The 20,399-nt window shown below is 43.8% G+C and overlaps 1 protein-coding gene across 3 annotated transcripts in view; it reads right to left on the bottom strand.

Annotated features, from left to right (window-relative positions):
- The window catches only part of GAB3 (GRB2 associated binding protein 3), a 97,739-nt gene that overhangs the window by 10,968 nt on the left and 66,372 nt on the right, over window positions 1-20,399 (bottom strand). For 2 of the 3 annotated variants that reach the window (XM_014258792.2, XM_014258793.2), the window contains 6 exons: window positions 17,891-17,943; window positions 16,528-16,783; window positions 15,317-15,398; window positions 13,620-13,722; window positions 12,259-12,372; window positions 6,885-11,260 (listed from right to left, as the gene is read on the bottom strand). In XM_014258792.2, the coding sequence (XP_014114267.1) occupies window positions 11,144-11,260; window positions 12,259-12,372; window positions 13,620-13,722; window positions 15,317-15,398; window positions 16,528-16,783; window positions 17,891-17,943 (725 nt within the window). In that variant the 3' untranslated portion in view covers window positions 6,885-11,143. Of the gene's footprint in view, window positions 1-6,884; window positions 11,261-12,258; window positions 12,373-13,619; window positions 13,723-15,316; window positions 15,399-16,527; window positions 16,784-17,890; window positions 17,944-20,399 lie in introns of those variants that run through there. The other variant, XR_001331959.2, reaches the window with a different exon arrangement.

The raw sequence follows: 20,399 nt of genomic DNA, 5'->3' as shown, positions 1-20,399 counted from the left end.
CAGAACTCACTTAAATACCAAATTCAAATCTCCCAGGCTATACAGCCATTGGCTGAGATCTCTCTCCCTGCCCAGATTCCTGGCCAGTGGTGTGCTTTCTTCTCAGCTTGGATGGGGCTGGCCGAGGGTCCCCTATAACTTATTCAGAGACATGCTCAGGCATGAACCAGGCCAGTTGAACTGGATTTGTGTTAAGGTCAGATTTACTTTGTCCAGTCCAGGCCAGCTATACTGTGACAATACTGTGACACAGAGAGGACAGGTCAACCAAGGAGACCCTCCTGTTGAGACACAAGATTCAAGAAGGACCCCTTACATACTAAACTCCCTTCTCATGGGAGTCTGTATGCAGCTGTATCCAGACATAGACACAGACTTGGTCAATGGTTTATGTCTGAAGGACTGTATATGCCCAACCAGTTCTTTGTATCACTTAGCTTCTTAGCTTTTTCAAAGTTTCAGCACACTAATTCCTAATTCACTTCATTTGGTATAACAAGAATTCCCTCAGCCTTGAAGAATAGGTATTCCTACTCAAGGGCAGCTGTAGTCCTGCAGCCTGCTATGATGCAGGAGAACTCAACAGGCGTTGGGCTGCCTACTATTTGTGGAGTAAGATGACTGACTTATGGTCATATTTACATACCAGATGTATTTTGGTTGGTACATGGTCAGCTGTTGAGCAAGACATGCTCAAAGGCCCTTAGCTATTGACATTATCTGTCTTCCCGGAGTCCAAAACTATCACAACCACCACTGATGGCTATTGCTTAAGCAGAAAGTAAGGGAGGTCATCACCATGTCTGGTTATTATAAAAAGCAATTACAGCACAAAGTATATTCCACAACTACTGAAAGTCTTTGCCAGCACCAAGCGCTTTCTTTCCCTAAAGTGGTTTCCATTTTTCCTCCCCTCTGCTGTTTGCGGTCACAGCCGCCAGGCCATGCATGATATGAACAGCAGATAATTCTTATCTCTAGACCCTTTGAAGGACAGATATTTGCATAGTTTCCAAGCCAAAATCAAAGGTGATGTTTTGGAATGTGGAAATTGTGTTTCCCTGAGGTCCTATCCACTTAGCCACAGACATCTGTAGACACCTTGTGCCCACCCTAAAGCTATTGCCAACCTCCCACCAAAGTGGGATTGAATGCACTGGGGGTTTCTGGGCTTTAATTTCCCAGTGGAAGCAGCAGGTAGGCATTAGCAGGGTAGGGTTTGCATTTTGCTCAGCACTGTCTCACCCCGTGCTTTGCAGCTTTCCTCACTGGGTTTCTTCTGCCTGTCCTGCCCTTAGCCCTTTGTACTGATGAGTCAGTGGGGTGTGGAAGTAAGCACCTCCCCGGGGAAGTGGCCAGATCACAATTTTACAAACAGGTTGCTCAACCCTAAGCTGGAGTTACTGATTCCATCTCACACTGACTGCTGCTATGCAGCACCAGGAAGACTTTGTGCCAACGTTTTCCTAAAACATTCTTTCCAAGGGGACTCTGCTTAGCTGCAGTGCAAGTGTCAGGGTTATCAGAGAAATCTGATTTTTAAGTATTTTTGGACCATTCAGAGTTAAAAGGTTGTTGAGAAACCACATCCCACCAGCTGCTAAGGTATAGTACTTGTAGGCAAGGCTTCTGGTGTAATATGATTTTTTCTGCCTCCTCCTGAGGCTGCAGGTTTCCCTCTCCCAGTTACAAGATGGAGACTTTTCCCCAGGGTGCAAGCGGCTGGGTTTGTTGTCCTCTAGATCCACACAGCAAAAGGAGCTTGCACAGGGCTTCTATACAAACAAAACCAATTCCCTGTGCTGGAGGCTGGTGGGCACACAGAGCTGTTCCCACAGCCAGGCATGGGCTCCATGCTGAAATTTTCCCTGGCAGAAGGACCTTGAGGGTTTCCTCATGCTACAGAGCTCCTTGAACCTGCTGCTTCCCTGGGAAGCAGATCAAAGGCACCCATTGCAAAAACAATTCTGATAAACACAAGATGCATTTCAGAACTGTTTTTCCTTTCTGAATGTACACTTTGGATACAGGCTGGGACACACCTGGTTTTCTGTCTGTAGAGAGTATTTTCCATTTCTGTTTTGGAGCAGTCTGGGGACCTGCCAGCATGGGTCAGGCTCTGCTCTCTGTGACACCAAAGAGGCCATGAAGGTAGACCTGGCAGGGGGAAGCACAAGTGAGAGAGCTAAAGAGCGGTCGAACAGCCAGATCACTGATAGAGAATAATGTAGCGCAGGTACAGTTCTAAACAGGAACATGGACAACGCTCTCAGGAACATGGTATGACTCTTGGGGATGGGCCTGTGCAGGGACAGGAGATGGACTCAATGATCCTTGTGGGCCCTTCCAACTCAGGATATTTTGTGATTCTGTGAGCTCTTTCCAGAAAAGATACAGACTTTTTACTAGCCTGTATAAAAGAGCTTTGGGGTTTTTCATCTACTCAACCTTTTCTACACAGTGTCTCATCTGCAGGATGGAAATAAACCTCATGGAGGCAGCTGCTCTTCTCTTTGCCCCCAGCTCTTGCACATCTGTTTATCACCTCCTCCCAGTACAGACCAGCCACTTTATGTGCTCCTCCCTCCATTTCTTCCAGTGAACTGTGGTCAGCAGAGTTAGCAAGAGCTCTTTAGGAGGATTAAGGTTACATTGCCAAAAGAAAAGGGTGGTGCTTTTGCTTCACATCTTTGTTTTCTCAGCCACAAATTTACAAGTAACCATAGCTCATGGAATGACACCAAAACACCCTTTCCTCTCAACTTGATCCACAGAGGCTGAAGGTAAAAAAGTACATTCAAGCATTTTTTGAGCCAGTCCAGTCCAGCTGTGGATTGTGGAAGGATTAATGGTGTGGTCACTGGTGAGAGGAGAACAGAGAGATACAGAGAGATAGGCAGGTCTGCAGTAGAAATTAATCTATTCATTGAGCCTTGGGTATCATTAGCAGTCAGAGCTCTTTAGAGAAGAGTCTGAGGAGGTTTATGGATGGTAAAGTGTGCCTTTTTTTTTCCCCCCTATATATAAACATGGAAAAAAGAATTACTGTCATTTCTGGAGTTATTCCAGAATATCAGGTGTGCTGATTGTGGAAGTCCATCTTTATTTTTACTTCCTGTCATTTTGTCTTTACATGTCATGCAAGTTCTCTCTTGAGCTGTCTCTGGTGTATTGCTCAGCTTTGCCTGGGAAGAGGCAGAGGCTCCCCACCACTGTCCTCTGCGTGAGCACATTCCTTGTGCTGATCAGGCAGAACAGGATGGATTTCCTTTGGTGTCATTTCCTGATGAATTCTGACTAACTGTGGAGGAAGTTAAATGAAAGAAATGATGAATCTTCTATTTTTTAATTTTAAAAAGACGTTTTAAAAGCCTTATTTTGAACTGCAAACAGCCTGCCTTGCTGTCTGGATGAAATTTACACAAAAGCCAAATACATTTTCTTCTGGGAAGAGCTTACCACTTTGGGGAAATTCATTTGCAAGTGTCAGTACATTGGGCTTGCTCAGAGCTTTAAAATAGTTCATAATCTGAATGAGCATACCCTAAAATATGACTGAGTCACCTGCTCCTAGGGCCAAGGGCAAATCTCTCAGCCTCTGGATTTTTGGGGCCCCAAGGGACCTGGGCACAACCCTGTGGATGTGACGCTACTTGACAGGAGAAACAGCAGTAGCAGGAGGCAGGAGAGGGTCAGTCTGCCCCTGTAGCCCTCCTGCGACTGCCTGCACCTGGGCACAGCTGTGTTGGGGTAACCAGTCCCTGGTCAGGCATGAGCTAAGGCAGTTCAGGTTTGAAGGGGAACAGCTCAGTGTCTCAAATTGGGGGAATCACAGCTGGATGCCACTGTTGGTGGGGACACCCAAGCCCTGCTAGGACTCCTTCTGGAAACTTTGTCTCCCTTTGCCTACTAAACTTGACTGCTTTCTGAAAGCTGCATTAATGCTGAACAGAGACATGGAAGAGTTACGGAGACCTTAGGGATTTTATGAATCCCTGTATTGCTCAATCCTCCATGTCCTTCTGTAGAGGAATTCTCACTTTCAGGCTGTATAAAAGGTTGCCCTTGAAGCTTGTCCTGAATTTTGATCTGGAAATGTAAAGGAAAAAGCTCTATTTGCCTTCCGGCACCTCCTCAAGTCTTTGCAGACACCTGCCAGTGCTGCCTCTATTTGATGTCTTGTCCTTTTCATTGTTGTGTAACTCTGCAAAAGACTCTGTGCCTTCCCAGAGAAAACCAAGATGCTGGGAGAGTGATAGTCTCCTGGAGTAGGTGGCAGAATGGCTGCTTCATGGGAGGGATCTGTGGTTTTTCCCTTCTGGGGGAAAATACAGAGCAGGCCTCCCCATGCTGCTCATGTGGGGAAGGATGCTAAGAAATAGCAGCAGCAGTAGCAAACCCAGCCATCTGAAGATAGCAGCATAGTCAGATGCAATTCCAAGAAGCTGAGCTCCTGGACAAAGAGTGGAGCATTTCTGAATGAAGGAGTAACTGAACTGCAACAACCACCACAAACACATGCAATGAAAACACCCCCTCAAACTGCTCAAAGCTTTAAAGCCCTCAGTGTGAGCCCAACAGAGAGCAAGGGCTTTTCAGGCTCTTGTGCAGTGTTGGATATGCCAATGCCAAGATCCAAAAGCTGTCAGAGCAGGATGTTGGGGCTGTTTAACAATGAGCTTATGCTAAAATTGGATGTGAAAGGAAAATCAAAGTAGAGCAAAACAGGACAGTGAATGAAAGGTTGGGTTGCTCCCTACTTGCACCTTCATTACAACAGGGCCTGGGATCAGCTCCCTAGCTGGGAATGGGCTGAGTCTCTGCCAGTGCATCCTTTGTTTGCACTGGATGTGGTACCTCTGGCTCACAGTGTACTCCCATAAATATGTATAACCTGATAGCTGAGTCCCTCTGCACTCTCTGCCCTAAAAAACTGGAAGAGGAGTTTTAGATGCTGTTTGATGGAAAAATGCATCTTTTAAGACCTATCAAAACACAGTGTGAAGCCTGCATAAGTTGCTAGAAAAGGTGCAGGACTAAGACCCCACAAATTCAGTGTTGTTTCTGTTACTGCCACTGGCCTGGGGGCAGTCACTGCCCTGCAAAGCCCACATGAACAACTGGAAGTAAAATATGGCTTTGTTGCCAAAACTCTTGGAGATCTGGAGAGAAATGAGATATCACCACGGTGGCTTTGAGCTGACATAGAACCATGAAGGAATGCCTGTTTCTAAGGCAGATGCTCTACTGAGCAGCTCTGGCTAAAAAATAGCAAAGCAACTGCACTTTAACCAAAAGAATTGAAGAGACAAAAAAGCACTGGGCTGAAAGATTGAATATTAGAAAGTTTCCTCCCACCAAGGGTGAACACTGGAACAGCCTCTATAAGGAAGTGGTCACAGTACTCAGCCTACCAGAGCTCAAGAAGAGTTTGGACAATGTTCTCAGGCACATGATGTGATCCTTGGGGCTGTGCTGTGCAGGATCTGGAGCTGGATTTCAATGCTTGTTGTGGGTCTCTTCCAACTCAAGATATAGTCTATAATTCTATGGTAGGGAATTACTGACTTTTTGGAGAGGTTTGTTTTTCATACCCCATGAAGATAACCTGGTTTTGCTACCTGACTGACTGCACTGTGGCTTTTTGCTTCAGGGTAGTATCTGATGTGGTTTGAAATTGCAGATGTAACTAGAGGAGCCAGCCTCTATAGAGCCAAGTGCTCACATATCCAGGGATTTTGCTGTCAGTTTTTTCCCCACTATTATTGTTGTTGTTATTATAATTATTATTGTTATTATTATTATTATCCAATCACTAAAGTACTTTGCACAGAGGTGTGAGAAGTCTGAGAGCTTCCTGGCTCACTTCATGGTGGTGGCTGATGGTGGCTTTGAAGTAGCTGTTTCCCTCCGAAGCTCTGGGAGGAGGTGCAATTGAGGGAGGTCTCTTTTCTGGGAAGTGCTCTCTGATGAAAGGGCTGTTGGTTGCCATCTCTGCTGGGCAGAGGACACAGAAGAGCTGTGAACTGGCAGTCAGTCTTTATCTGACCTTTATTTGTCTGACCTGCCCTCTCTTGAAGACCAAACACAAAGTATCATGGAGTTCCCTTCTATCAAGACTGCAGGCGAAGGCTTATCTCAGTCACAAGTGTCTGTGTATCTTGAGTTGTGCAGCCAAGTTTCCGTCCGTGGCTCTCTAAGCACTACACCACCCTCAATCCACCACGGTGGACCCCCATCCAGGATTACAAAGCATGCAGATCCAAAAGTGGCACTAGCCTGAAGCAATAAATAAACTATTTCCAAACTACCTGGCTTGTTAGCAGCAAGGCTTGCTCAGCTCTGTTTCCATGGACTGCCTTGTTTCATCGTCCATGTGCCCATTGAAAGGATCCCATGTCCCTAGCTTGCTGGATGTGGAAATTATACTACCAGCAACTACACTCCTCAGCACAGAGCAATTAAAAGACCAGGTTACATAACAACTAGTCTTTGTATCCAACCTTGGAGCATCTGCTGAATAAATTTGTACTTGTGGTCTACATGGTCAGTCAAGAGTTGTGGCCCCTTCCTCTGCCCCTTGGCTGTGGCAGCAAGAGTTGGGGCTGGGACTGTGGGACTGCAGCTCACCCTGTCCCACATGAGTCAAAGTCACAACTTCATAGTTTTTTGTTATTCTGCAAATAATCTCCCTGATACGCAGGTATATGACATTTGTTTGCAAATTTGTTTGAATTTGCATCCAAATATTTTAAATTAACAAGTCACTGCCTAGTAAGAGAATTAAAAAATGGAAAAAGGATTAAATGAAAAATGTGGGAGCTCCTATGAGCACCTTTACTTATGAAAATGATTAAAGATGACAGCTATCTTTTATATTAATTTATTAGAAAAAGATACAGCTTAATGTGCAAATATATACACCAAACATTACAATGAAACATTAGGAAGGTGAGCCCCTTCCCTCTAGCAATGACATGTCCCTTCATAACAGAGATGACTGCTTAATGCTTCCCCACAGATTTACAAATACAAAAAAATGTATAATGCTTCATTTGCACGAGAAAAAGTTTATTTTTATTTGAAAATAAAAAAAAATATCCTGGCTTTGACATGGCATATGTCTGCTATTTTGGTGGCTTTTTTTTAAAAAAAAACCTGAGCAAGTTTTGCAGAACGGGGACAAAGGGAAGGCATTACCCTGTGTTTTGTTGTCATCACAGCATCTGATGGTCTTTGAATTATTAAACCTCTGAATCACTGCAAGTGAATGCAACTCCAAAATCTACATCTAGGACAATCTGTAGTTAGTGACAATGAAGAATGCAGGTGCTATCACTGGCAAAGTGAGCTAGCTGAAAACGCCTTGCTCCAGTTACATGGCTGCTGGCACTCCTCAGGTTAAGTGCTCATTTCTGCCAGTAAGGAAATTAATGCTGCCTACTATCATAAAGGATTTATAAATGTAAAATGTAGTTTAGTCCAAAAAGCAAATGAGTTGTGGACCGCTCTGCCTTGATCAAATGTGCAGTCATTGAAGGAGATGAGTAAGGACATACTAAACACATCAGTGTGGGGAAATCAGCTGATGGCCCCAACAATAACCACAGGACTCAAACCATTGAGCTTGGTTGTTTTCCATGTCATCCTGCAACCAAGCTGCATCCAGCAACTCCACAAGGTGGCATTTCCAATTAAACTAAAACTGTTCTTCTCATTTAGCACTCTCCCCATTTTAAATGAGAGGACCCAGCAGTGCTAGAGAAGGCATTACAATACTCGGGCTGGGCAATTCCAATTCCCTCAGCACAGGGCTAAGGGGCCACTGGCCACTCTATATTTATGTGCAGAGTCTCTCTCTGCATCAGCTCTCACTACACTTTTGAAAAAAGTACATGCAAATAACAGACCCATGGTAAAAAGAGGACACTATCAGGAATGTGCCTGGCTGGCCCCAGGGCCAGTACTAATCAAGGGCTCTGGCCTGGGGTATATTTTCAGACACTGTCAAAAGCTGACTCAGTTTTCAGGTTTTCTTTCTTCCTTGGCCAAGAGATTAAGATCAGACTTAACTAAACAGTAACTCCTTTTTGCTCTGTAACACTCCTCCAGTCCCACCAGCTGGCTCTATGGGTACTAGTCCACAGGTTTGTCAGTTGTGGCTGCTGTAGCTCCCTTCACACCCAAATCCTTAGTGGTGAGGTGGCCAAAACAGATTTGGCCTTTGCCATCCTCCCACCATCTTCCTCCTCTTTACCCTCTTTCAAGTATAGTGGAATTTGACCAAAACAAAAGAAATAAAAGCCTTTGAGAAGGACTGCTCTGCTTTTAAATAGTTTTCCCCAGTATTTTTTAATTGCTCCTGTTTCATGTGTTGTACTTGCACAGGAATGTATGTCATGTGCCCTGGAGCAGCCGATAAAATCAGATGTTACATAAAAAAATAGGAATAAACCCCCAAACTTAGCTTCAAGTTAAAAGTGAAAGTTAGAAACCAGTGAGCAGCATTTGATCAAGATAAGAGTGTTGTGAGAGCAAGCAGGGGACACAGGAAGTTGAAAGGGGCCATTCTAATCTAAGGACAGTCCCTGTCAAGCTATAAGCTTATGTCCTTTTAGGGGAGTAAAAATCCACATACAGCTTTTTCTTCTCTAAACTTCTGAATGATCTGTTAGCCAGGTTTGCTGAAGTTCAAATATTCTTACAATAAACTAGAATAACAACAGAGTCAGTCTCCAATAACTTGGTGTTTTTCCACTTCAGATGATTGTCTGACAGCATGAAAGGAAACACTCCAAACATGAGCTGATCTGTATGTGATTCTGATCTGCATCAGAGGCTTTCCTGCCTGCCATCTCTCCACAATCCAGGACCTGCAGTAGCAGAACATAACTTTGCTCACCCTTTGTGGAGGTTGTCTGTCTGCAATTTAAGACATATTTTAGCTGTTCTTTTAACCCTTTCAGTACATCAGCACATATCAAGAGCTTTCAGCAACACGTGCTATTTGCACACTTTGAAAGGAAGACAATTCTTTGGAGCAGAAAGGCAAAGTATCCGTGGTCCTTCCATGCTTCCCTCTCTCTGACACCTCTGTGTAGGTGTAGATCTCCACTGCCTCTCCCCAAACACCCTGCCCCTGACACAATATCACTCCCAGGGCATGGGTGCTCATAGCTCTGCTAAATCAGAGGACGAAACAGCTGGGTTTTGACAAACTGAATTTTGCACCAGACAGACAAGATATGTATGGAAAAGTTGGAATTATTTGCAAAGTTTTTATGAACATCAGCTTTCATTTGAGAGCTTTGGTGAGGAAGGGGAGGAGCAGAGTAGGATGGAACAGCAGGTCAGCTATCTGCAGGACTAACCCCAGTATTCCAAGCAGCTCTAGTCCAGGACACTTCATGCCCACAGGCCTGGGTGCCCAGTTTGCCCCAGTCAGTGAAGGCGCTGGTGAACCTTGTTCTTGCAGGGTAACCTAGTGAGATCCTGGTCACCATAGATCCCCAGGGGCTGGGCTAAAGAAGCAGTGAGACTTGCAAGCCCTTCAGCTCGCTTGAGGTAGGAGGAAAACTGTTTCTATTAGCTATGCTGCTTCTCCCACAGGACGAGCAACTCAGCCTCCCAGAGTGCCTGAATGATTGGAGTAGATGGGGTGTAGGGAAGTAGTTGAGTAGGAGCCTTCAAATGCCAGTGGTTTCTGCAATGACATTTCTGTGACCTCTGTTTGGTAGTTCAGAATTTTTAGGATGTCAGGTTACAGCAATGCAATGTGCTAACAACAGGCACATGAGGGGAGGCCAGTAAATTGGCATTGTCAGAGAAGAAATCTTTTGTAAGGGTCCTGTCTGTCTATCCATGTTGACAGGATCAGACCTCTTATGGCTACTGGGACTCATGTACAGGAGCAAAGCCTGTGAGACCAAATCCAGTGTGGGTCACTCTGCGTCACTACCTACTTCCATGAATCAAGTGGCCATGTGCCACTGTAAAATAAAGACTGCAGCCAAGCATTTGAAGTTAAATATTTTATAAACTATACAGATATGTCATCCTGAGAGAGTGCTGATAACAAGTCCCAAGGTAGATAGGCTTCCTGAGCCCAGACGTCCTCATGCTGCATGAGCACATTGTTGTCCTGATTTGGCAGGCTCTTGGCCTCTTGCAGAGCACACTGAACTTCCTAATGCTCTTTTTTATTTTGGGGTGGGTCTAGTGAAACAATCAGACTGATGACTGCTACCAGCAATTTCAATGGCATTTCTTCTGCCGTTCAGATGAAAGCAGTCTTGATCCTCTGACAGTTCTCTCAAGGCTTGCAGAAACAGGCTCACAGCTTCCCTTTCTATTTTTTGGCCATCCAAGAGCTGTGTGGCTACAGCCTCCTACTAGAAGAGCAGTTGGGCTGTGCCAAAGACACTTTCCAAGACAGGGGAGAAAATATCAGTAGGAATCAGACAGAAAAGTGACAAGTATGAGCCACAATGGAGGGAAGAAGCTTAATACAATGACTGTCACACAGAGGGTCAAAGACCATGCATTCCAGTTGCATGGGTGTGTAGTCCTGTTTTGAGTTCTGACTGCATCAGCTCACAGCCAGACCTTTTAAACCCAGGGGAAAAATATTTTTCAAAATTCTCTTTGCTTAAGCACTATATATTCAAAAAAGGTTCTTTTTATTGTTTCAGTATTTTAGCCCTTTGTTGATTAGTCACCAAAACCTGTCAGATGCCTGCTGCCATAAAAGCACTCTGAGTACCTGCAGCATTTTTAGGGGTATCAAAAAATAGTTTGAGGAATTAATAGGAATTAAGTGACAGAGGAGAAGGCAGGACAAAGTAGATTAATACAACTTGTAGTGAATTTGTGAATGTTAAGTATATGACTCGTTGCAGAATCATGCCAGAAAATTGTACCATGTACCATACTGGTAAGGGTAGTAAAAAGGCTAATGCATTACTTTAGACATCAGTGAACCACTCACTCACACAACTTACTTTTTCCAGCTGAAATCAAAGGTTTCCAGTAAAAATGCCTCAACAGACTTGAAGCATCTTTGAGCTCTACTGTGCTAGCTGCTTCATTAACATTGCGGCTCCAGTGCAAAAAAAAAACCCTCCAGATCCCAAATCTTCTTCCTTCACACTTTTGATTGTCTTTCATCTGTCCATTCCTGCTTAGTGTTCTGTAAAGCTTGAGTCTTCTGTTCATCTACCTGGACATAGTCCACTCTCTGTTCCTCAGACAGAAAAGGTTTCTATGGTACAGAGAGGAAAAAAACAATGTTTTAATTTTCAGGTTGAAAGAAGAAAGGTGTGCTAGTGAAACTTAGCTTGATTTTCTGCTTTCCCTTTCCCTCATTCCTTGATTGCTTCACTTCACCTTGAATCTCACAGTGACATCAGCTGATAAAAGCATTGCTTTACAGCCTGCTTCAGCTATAATTATCCATCACGCTGTCACTCAGCCCAGCACAGGAAGTGAGGGAAACATGCTGTACTGGCTATTTCCATGCAGATAATCATTCTCTCCTCATCTGAGTGATCCTGCTGCAAGGATAACCTAACTGATTTTAGATACAGGGAGAGTTTAAATAAGGAAGCTTAAGAGTCTTGAGTCTTTTGTATCTGGGAATATTGGCTGATTATGCACAGGATATAAAATGATCCAAACTCACTACAGTTCATTGCTTTGCAGTGGTATACACACCACTTGGGCAGGTTAGAAGTTCTTTGGAAAAGGGAGTGTATTTTCTCAGCATTGCAAAGGAAATGGAAATGGTTTTAGTGATGCAAGAATAAAGATGCACATTTTGCCAGATTATAAGAGATGGTACAGTTTTACGCCATGAATTTCTCATGGGCTGCAAACTTGTTACTGCAAAGAGAGTCTGGGGAAAACTATCAGGAGAGGCTTTGTGGAGACTTGATGAAAATGAAGGAGCATGCAGAGATCCTGTAATAATCAATCCACTTGCCCACAAGCCCTCATGGCTGCACTTCCCAGAACAGTCTCATACCCTGTACCAAGCTTGTGTTAGCAGTGTCCCTATAAGTCACACTAAGGACACCTTGTCAGCACCCTCATCATGCTTTTATCAAATTAATCTTGAGCCTGACACAAATAAAGCCAACTGGAAACACTACTGGCTTCATCATGGCACTTAGGACACCTAGCAGAATGTGACCCTGGATCTTAATTTCCTCACAGCAGACAAAAAGTCAAGAGGCTGCAGGGTTTTCAGATGACTCGTACCTTCTGCACAGGGGATGGAGAAGCAGAGTTAAAATCCAGTGCTAAGTAATCAAGGTTAGATTTCCTTGTCCATGGAAAAGCACCGCTGTATGGAGATGCGGCCTGTCTGTGTTCCTGTCAGGAAAGAAGAAAAACTTTTAATGCTCTAAAAACATGATCCTAGAAGGAAACAGGATCACAACTGTGAGTTGGGAGATTCACCTGGGAAAATGTGCGTGAGAACAGAAAGGGCCCACATAATTTTCTGTGCCAAGGGGGCATTTGGTTACTATCCACAGCATAACACTGATAATTGTGGGATGGCATAAAGAAACTGTGAGACCCTTTTTCTTCTGATAATTCTGGCAAAACAAATGAAACAGGCTGATTTACACTAAATTTTATCAAGAAGGGCTTGTACCCAGCTTCTCAATCCAAGCCCTTGGAATGCTCAGATTTGCAGTGGTGCCCACTTAAACATCATCATTCAGTGAATTTGAAGAAATTCTGAAAATTCAGTTCAAATGTAGAAACTGAAAATTATTCTCATAAAATCACAGATAACCACAAACATATGACAGGTTTTCCTAGACTAGAAAAATCAAATGGGGAATGGTTACAACTGGAACTGTCCTCTTGAGCAGATTTCAGTCTGGCAGAGATGTGGGTTAAAATTTGAAACTATGGTTCATGGAGGCTGTGGTCAGTTTTGCAATATATTTTTATAGCTATTAGTCTTGGGCTTTGGCTATGGAGTAGATCTGTAGTCAGACTGAATGGATTTGAGATCCATTTCCACCTAAAATTCAAAGTAAAACAAGATTCTGCTCTTGTGCAAGATATGGCTAAAGAATAAATGAAAAATAGGAAGCCACAAAGCCAGATGTTCTTCTTTCATGAGATGGGAAGTGGGGCTAATGCCACCAGCCAAAACAGAAGCAATGAGACTTTAATGGGAGTTCTGTTTCTGCACAATATTTGGTGTGTTTCTTTAGGAACTGCACTAAAGGCTTTCTTTTATTTCCTAGGAGATTTTGCAAGGCACAATTTTAAAAGGTGAAAAGATTTAATTTTCCTTTGTCTTATTGAGTTCACATGTAAATATGGCTGATCCCTGTGATCTCCTGGAACTGCTCAGCAACATTCGTGAGCAAAGAGCTGAGTTCTGCAAAGCAGGAAAAGGACTTCCCTTATCTCTCTGTAAATTGGTCCCAGTGTCTTTGGTTTAAAACCGTTTCATCATTTGAAAAAATAAACAAACAAACCAGAAGGCAAAGGACAAATCTCCTCAATGTTTTTTCTTAGAAAACAAACTTCTGCATTCTCCATCAGTGTGACAGAGCAGAATAAAGCAAAGGATGGCTGTGTGAAAATGACATTACCATATGAATGTAACTTTCTTCCTCTTCTCCGGAAACTGAATTGGCAAATATTCTTGCTGAATTAATACTGTCTCTTTCTGGTGAGATAAAGCTCATTCGATTGCTATGAAGAAAAACACAGGAGAGGTTAATGAAGCATCTTACAGATGCACTGAACTGAAGCCAAAGCCTGAAACAGTCCGTATGGTGAATAAACTCACACTAAGGCTGTGGCCTTTATGGAAGGGCTGTCCAAAGCTAGAACTCCTTAATTCTAGAAATAGTGTGCTATATCGCTGACTGATTTTGTTGATTTTTTTTCCTCTGGTATTTATGAAAGTTTGCTATCTGGTATGATAGAAAACATAAAACATTGAAGCAATTCTACCTAGGGGCACAGAACTATCATTCATTTGGGTAATAATGGGGGCAGTTACTAGGCTGTGCAGGTATCCACATTTTGGACACTGGTGAATTAATCAGCTGCTGGAGGTACATGCAAAGGAACTTGGTCTGGCTTTGTATACAGGGTTAACACTTGCTACCCATGCTGTGGAGATGGCAGTAACTCAGCCCTTGCACAAGGAAATCTATCCCATGAACACAACTCTCAGAGGTGCATGGTGAATAAATTACCGCAGGCAAGCACAATGAGCTTGGTTAATAGGAAATTAGATGGCCTCTCTGTGCAGCATGAAAAGCATAATTCCTTTTGCTGTATTAGTTTTGGGCATAAATTCTTTTTGTTAGTATAAAACATGCAAACTCACCCTAAGCTTGTTATCCTTCAAAACTCTGCACTGTGTCAGCACTGATTAACCTAAATGTTCTGGCAGGGATGCTTGGGAGCTAGGGTATTAGCTTTCCCTAACAGGTAGTGCCAAGGGGCTTAACCAGCCTTGGACTGGATGTTAGATAGGGATCTGCAATAGAGAAATGGCTCATCTTGTGTCTCTTTCGCCCTTCACATGACAGCCTGAAATGGGGGAGTGGAAATGCCCTCTCTGGCACTCATGCCAGCAAAACCCCACATTTTCTGGAGTGCCCAGGGTGTGCAGAGGACTTTGATGGGAATTTCTGGTTTTAGCATGCACACTTCAACACAGCTGCATTTTTTTTTTTGTGCCAAGACCCCCCCAGCCAGAAGGCTGAAGTGCTCCCATGCTAACAAGTTCCCTGAAGATGAGTCTTCTGCTGCCCCTGGAGCCCAACAGTATTGTCTGTTTATACTCCTGGGCTTCAGGATCAAAGGCATTTGTTTTACCAACAACTAATTTCTAGTTACAAAAGGTCATGCCAAAAGTTCAGGTCTGGATTGCTATGTGGCAGTGCAGAATTCTGTACCCAGTCTACAATTCAGACGTATCTTTATCTGATCTGCTTTTCCTTTGCTGTATTAATTTTCAGGACCAAAAATGGCTCTATCATAGCTTAGGCATGCCAAGCTTTTAGTCATCATAGCAGCCACACCAGAGTGCAGACCAGCTCCAGGCTGTTTAAAAGGAACCCTCAAATCATGATGCTGAATTCTCTGGAGCTGCCAGGAAAGGGAGCCCTGCTTTTTAGAGACAGCAAAAGCCTGGGGGATGCTGAAAGGAACCTTGGGGAACTTTTGTTTGTAGACTTTGCCAGGAATCTTTCTTGTGGGATGGGATAAGTTAACTCTATTCCACACTAATGCTCAAAAGATTGGAATGGCAGGTTTCTTGTTGACTTACTAAGGCACAGTCCACATCCTGGTCACAGCAGCATGCTCCCGAATTGTGGAGAGGTTCCTCAAGTCCAGAGGAGGTGGTCGTGCTGTAAGTAAACACAAAAGGAACTATGTTTTCAATGAAAAGTACAGACTGTTTAGAAAAATGCAGTTTTGTATTAACAGAAAGAAACTAACAGAGTATTTCACAGAACATAACCAAGACAGAAATCAGTAACAAATGACCTCTTTGGTCAGTGCTGGAAAGTAAAGTCCCCCAATCATCCTAAAATAACAGAATAAATATAGTGGGCATAAAGAGACCAGATGTGGCACAAGATACATACGTTTTCCCCGAACATGCTCTGCATATGCTGCCTTGGAGAGGCTGGTCCAGCCTACAGGTTATAACAGGTTTTGGATTCTGTTCTAAACAAAAACATCCTATACATGAGGATCAGGATCATTCCTGTCACCACTCAATGTACATGTGCCCACCATTCTCAAAACCCTTTAAGAAAGAATATGAGTTTGCTTTTCTTCATGGCAATGGTCTAAATGTCTGTCCCCATTTTACAGTAGCACTGTAAAACAAATTTCTGAGTAACCCTGTGGCTCTGCAACCCTAAGAGCTTTATTATAGACTAGGTTTAGGAAATTTCTCCACTTCAAAGCTGAATTTTGCTCCCAGTATATTCTCTAGAAGTGCAACCCAGATTTTGGAGATGCCATGAAAACCAGCAGTGGAAATTTACCATCAGCAAAACCATCTGCAGAAAATTCCTAATTAAACTAAGACAGTTGTGCCTATCCAACAGAGGCTTAACCAACAGCCAACACATCAAGTTTAAGTACTTGAGTGTTTGAATGTCCCATTCCTGGCAGGTCAGAGAGCTGGTGAGACAGGAGTACATGTACTTCAGAGTGGCAAGATTTAGTCTGCTGTCTCTCCCAGGCTATGTCCCTTTGGCTCTTTGCAGTCACAGTGAAAAGCCAGGCATTGTGCTTATGCAGCCACCTGGTCTTTGACTGCAAAAGCAGCCGTGGAAGCTCTTCCTCCACTCACAAACTGCCCTGCAAGTTCATCCTAGGTTATAATGCTGTAAGTCACACAGCATTTCAACCCATCCTCTAGAGGGGGAATTGCTTTAAGACATGCCAAGGACACTATCAAAGGAGGTTACCCATGTCCCCACCATCAGGACCCCCAGGTTTTGCACTTAGGTCTGGGCTTACACTTCCTACGAGGCTTGAGGTCTCGGTTCACTGGAGGGGGCTCCATGTTGGAGGGAAGCTCAGGCAATGGGCTGGTGAGTTTTTCAGTGCTGACAACAGGGAAGGTGAAGGTGGCTGAGCCAGGGCTCATGGGGATGTAGCCATCAGGGGAACAGTCGGAGCTGGGTGCGGAGGGAGAGGTGCTGGGGCGCATGGGCATGTAGCTGTCCTCCGTGCTGTCCGCAGCCGTCGAGTACAGCGGGGAGAACCGGCATGGCTGTACAAGCCAAGTAGGAGCAGAAAGAGAAACAGCTCGATTAATACACAGCCAGCCCCCTCCAAGCCAGGAGCTGCTGTGAGCTGGGAACACACCTCAGCTGAGCCCAGGCCAGGATTGTTCTGATGGGGCTTTTCAGAGAGGCACAAGATAGAGTGATAAGAGACAAACACATGAATTCAGATGAACACTCCAGCTCTGGAGCAGTCCACTCTGAGCTTCACAAGTCACTGCTGGAAACTAGAACCAAACTGATTGGTAACTATTTGTTAAATCCTCCAACTTCAGTGAGGCTGCACTTGCCTCTCACAGCAGTAATTCTGACCTATAAAATGAGGGAAGATCCTGAATACAAAAAAAAGCCTGAAAGGAGAACACCTGGTGAACTAGACTTTGGCATATGTGGAAACTGAGATAGCAGACACAGACCTACACTCACTTCTGGTCACTGAGAATTACCATTAGAAAATCACTTCATGCAGGTTATTGCTGGCTGAGTGGTGAGAGGGAGTGATTACAATCCTTGCAAGCTTTCAAAAAGGAGAAAAATATAAATTGCAAAGGATCTCCCACAGAAGACAGCATTCAGCATCAGGCAGAAGACTGGCTATGTGATGTGAGATGGTGCTTCTTAGAACTGTGTCTGTCAAAGGCCGAGTCAGGAGGCTGTGGACTGATAAAGCCTTCAATCACAAGCACTTTGAGAGCAGACATTTTCCAATGTCCTAAAGAAGAGATATCTCTCAGGACCATGAAGTGATAGGCATCTTTAGACCCTTTTTCAAGGATTAAGTCATTTGCTCTGGTGCTCTTGGTCAACAGTTTAATTCTTGAGGCTACTGGTAACCTTTTTCATAATAGACCCAGCTTCATCTGCTCTAAAAACAGGGTACTCAGTATTGTGGCCTCTCCCTCTCTCTTCTCTCAAAGGCTGCCTGAGGTGACAAAGCAGCCAGCACAGAAGTTCCCCAAAGCCAGGCACTTTTCCCCATTTTTTAAATTCTTCTGCTGAACAGAGGAGAGGAATGATTGAATATCAGGATGTGAAATGATTCACTCTGAAGTTTATGTGCCAGTGTTTTAAATTTGTGCAAACAGGGTACTTACCAAATTCAAGCTAAGCCTCTTCTCTCGACTTCTTAGGGAACTGCCTTCCATATCTGCCACAAGGAAAAAAAAGTGATTAAAAATGGGATGAGGCAGTGCAACCTTACAGAGGTAACTCTGGAGTAAAACACATGGCTCTAAAATAGAGATTTATAAAGATTCCATTGAGGAAATACAATGACTCTTAGGACCAGATCTAACTCAGCAGTACTTTAAGAGTGATTACATATTTTTTAAGTGTTGTGAAACCAAGGAACCTGTTCATGTATAATCCAGCTGTTACTTATGCTTCCTGTAATACAAGCACTTGGGGGAAAAGACCAGTGTGGGAGCAAGCGAGCAAGAATTTAAATGCAGCTCCTGCTCTAGTAGTTTTCTGTTTTCGCATCTGTCAAATTGGGGAAATGAAAAGGGGCTATTATAAATAATAATATTTATTGGAAATCTATTTAGGAGTCTTTTAAGGTGCCAGTCAGGACAGGACCAGAGCGAAAGTGGTGTGTGGGGGAACTTAATGGTAGGAGAAAAATTCTTTGCTTTGTTATCCAGAAGTGCTGATGTGGTGCAAGTGGCTCAAGGTGATAGGGAATGAACAGCCAGAGACAGTCTCTATGCCGCCTTGTACAGGTATGCCTTTGTCTTGTTATAGCTCAATTTTATTTTCCAAGCCAAAAAATCCAGCGTTCAGTACATAGAAGATCAGCTGTGGGAGATGCTTACAACCATCATCCTTTTCTGAAAAGGGATTTTCTGTGCAGAAAATGGATTTTCTATGGGAATGCCTTAACATGGTAGCATGCCTGCAACCATGTTAATCCATTTCCCACTCTTATGGTGGAGATGTCAGTACTGCAACTGGGGGCATTTTTGAGGGTACTATCAAAAAAGGCTAAACAAGAACACAGCAATTCTGTTAATGCAGATACATATTCAGATATACGCAGTCACTGTCCTGGGACAGCTACATTTATTTATTATGGCAAAAAGACACTGAGGCACAAAGCTGTGGCAGATGCCAGGATACATCTGGTGCTTAACAGGTCCTTATCCTCCTTCATGGTGCTTCCACCAGCTCATGCTGCTTTCGTCCTGGGCTAATTACATCTGTGCACCTTTTGCAGGTTCGTAAGGGCAAAAATTAAGTTAATAACTTGGATGCATTCACTGAGGGAGCTGGTGAGTAACTGCTGCTTTCTCCCTGTTTATTTTTCTGATCTTTCTTGTTAAACACACTTTAATTCAGAGTTTAACCCTTCAAGTAGTTTCAGCTACACTTAGGGTAAGTAAATGTGGCAGCACTTACTAATTCATTGCTGCCCCCATCAGGCAGAGACAACCCTGCAGCACAGCAGCACAACATAACATTTGGCCACTTAATCCTCTTAGAGACATTTTGCTGTAAATTGGGTTGGAGGATCACGAACCAACTGTGTTGGAGCAGCACCTCTCAGGGAGCAACCAAATGTAGCAGATAATTAAGAATAGCAATTCCACTGATGGGTGTTTCTCCAGAAACCTTCTAAGAGTTGTCTGTATACTGATAACAGGCTGAGCAGAGATCTCCTTGCTCTAGCTTCTGAGCTTTAAGAGCAAGGTCAAACAGTCCCACACATTGTCTGGTCATTCAAACTGCAGGAGTCTAAAGGATGATTGCCCTTTAAAACCTACACTTTTTTCCTCATCAAAAATGAAGGTTTTCATGTCAATGCAATATACTTGGTGATTTCCACCCAGGTATTCCAGCTACCTCCCACTGTTCTGTGGCTTCATGTAATAAAACTTTCTCTTACTGCAAGTGCTGGTTTTTGATACCATGATGTTCTGGGTTTTGACTGTTGCTCTTGTTTGTGATGATGGTGTTTCAGGAGCAAGTGGAAAAGCCAGCTCAGCTCAGATTAGAGTTTGCTTTGCAGCCTTGCCTTGCTCTGTAGCAGTAGGTTTTCAGACTGCCCTGACAGAAGTGCAAGGACAGAGTGGGATTTGTTCAAGGACACACAGAGTCTCTGGGTCAACCAGGATTACATCCCATCCCCAGAGTCTCCCTGACTTCCTGGTCTTTACTCTAGGCCGTGAAAAGACATGCAGCTCTCATAGAATGGACCAGGTATAGCAAAGCAGCATAGGTTCAGAGCCATTGCCCACATGCAAGGCCACACTTCAACCTGTATAAACAGAGTTTGTCATTGCCCAATTCAGTGGCTGACTTCTCATTTTGGTTTTTTTACTGCTTTCTCTTCTGAGGAGGGAGGGGAAAAATTAGCAAGGCATGAGGCACCCTGAAGGGATCAAAGCCAAATTGCTGCCCATCTGTACACATACTGAGCGGCTTCTACAGAGCAGGAGCTGAACCCTAAGGGACAGGCCTGAATCCTGCTTGCTAATTCATTTGAAAGTTACATTGGGTGGTGTAAGATTTCACAGAGTGGAGGACAGAGTGGCACAACAGGAAGTCAAAACCACTCTGTGCATGTAGAAAGCTCCATCCCTCACACTGATGCTGCTTTGCAGG

Source organism: Pseudopodoces humilis, chromosome 15 (genome assembly GCF_049639895.1).
Source record: "Pseudopodoces humilis isolate 2021_Gansu_Grassland_sample_001 chromosome 15, ASM4963989v1, whole genome shotgun sequence".
NCBI classification, from domain to species: Eukaryota; Metazoa; Chordata; class Aves; order Passeriformes; family Paridae; genus Pseudopodoces; species Pseudopodoces humilis.
Note: the sequence above shows the minus strand (reverse complement) of the source record. Positions and strands in the feature narration are given on the sequence as shown.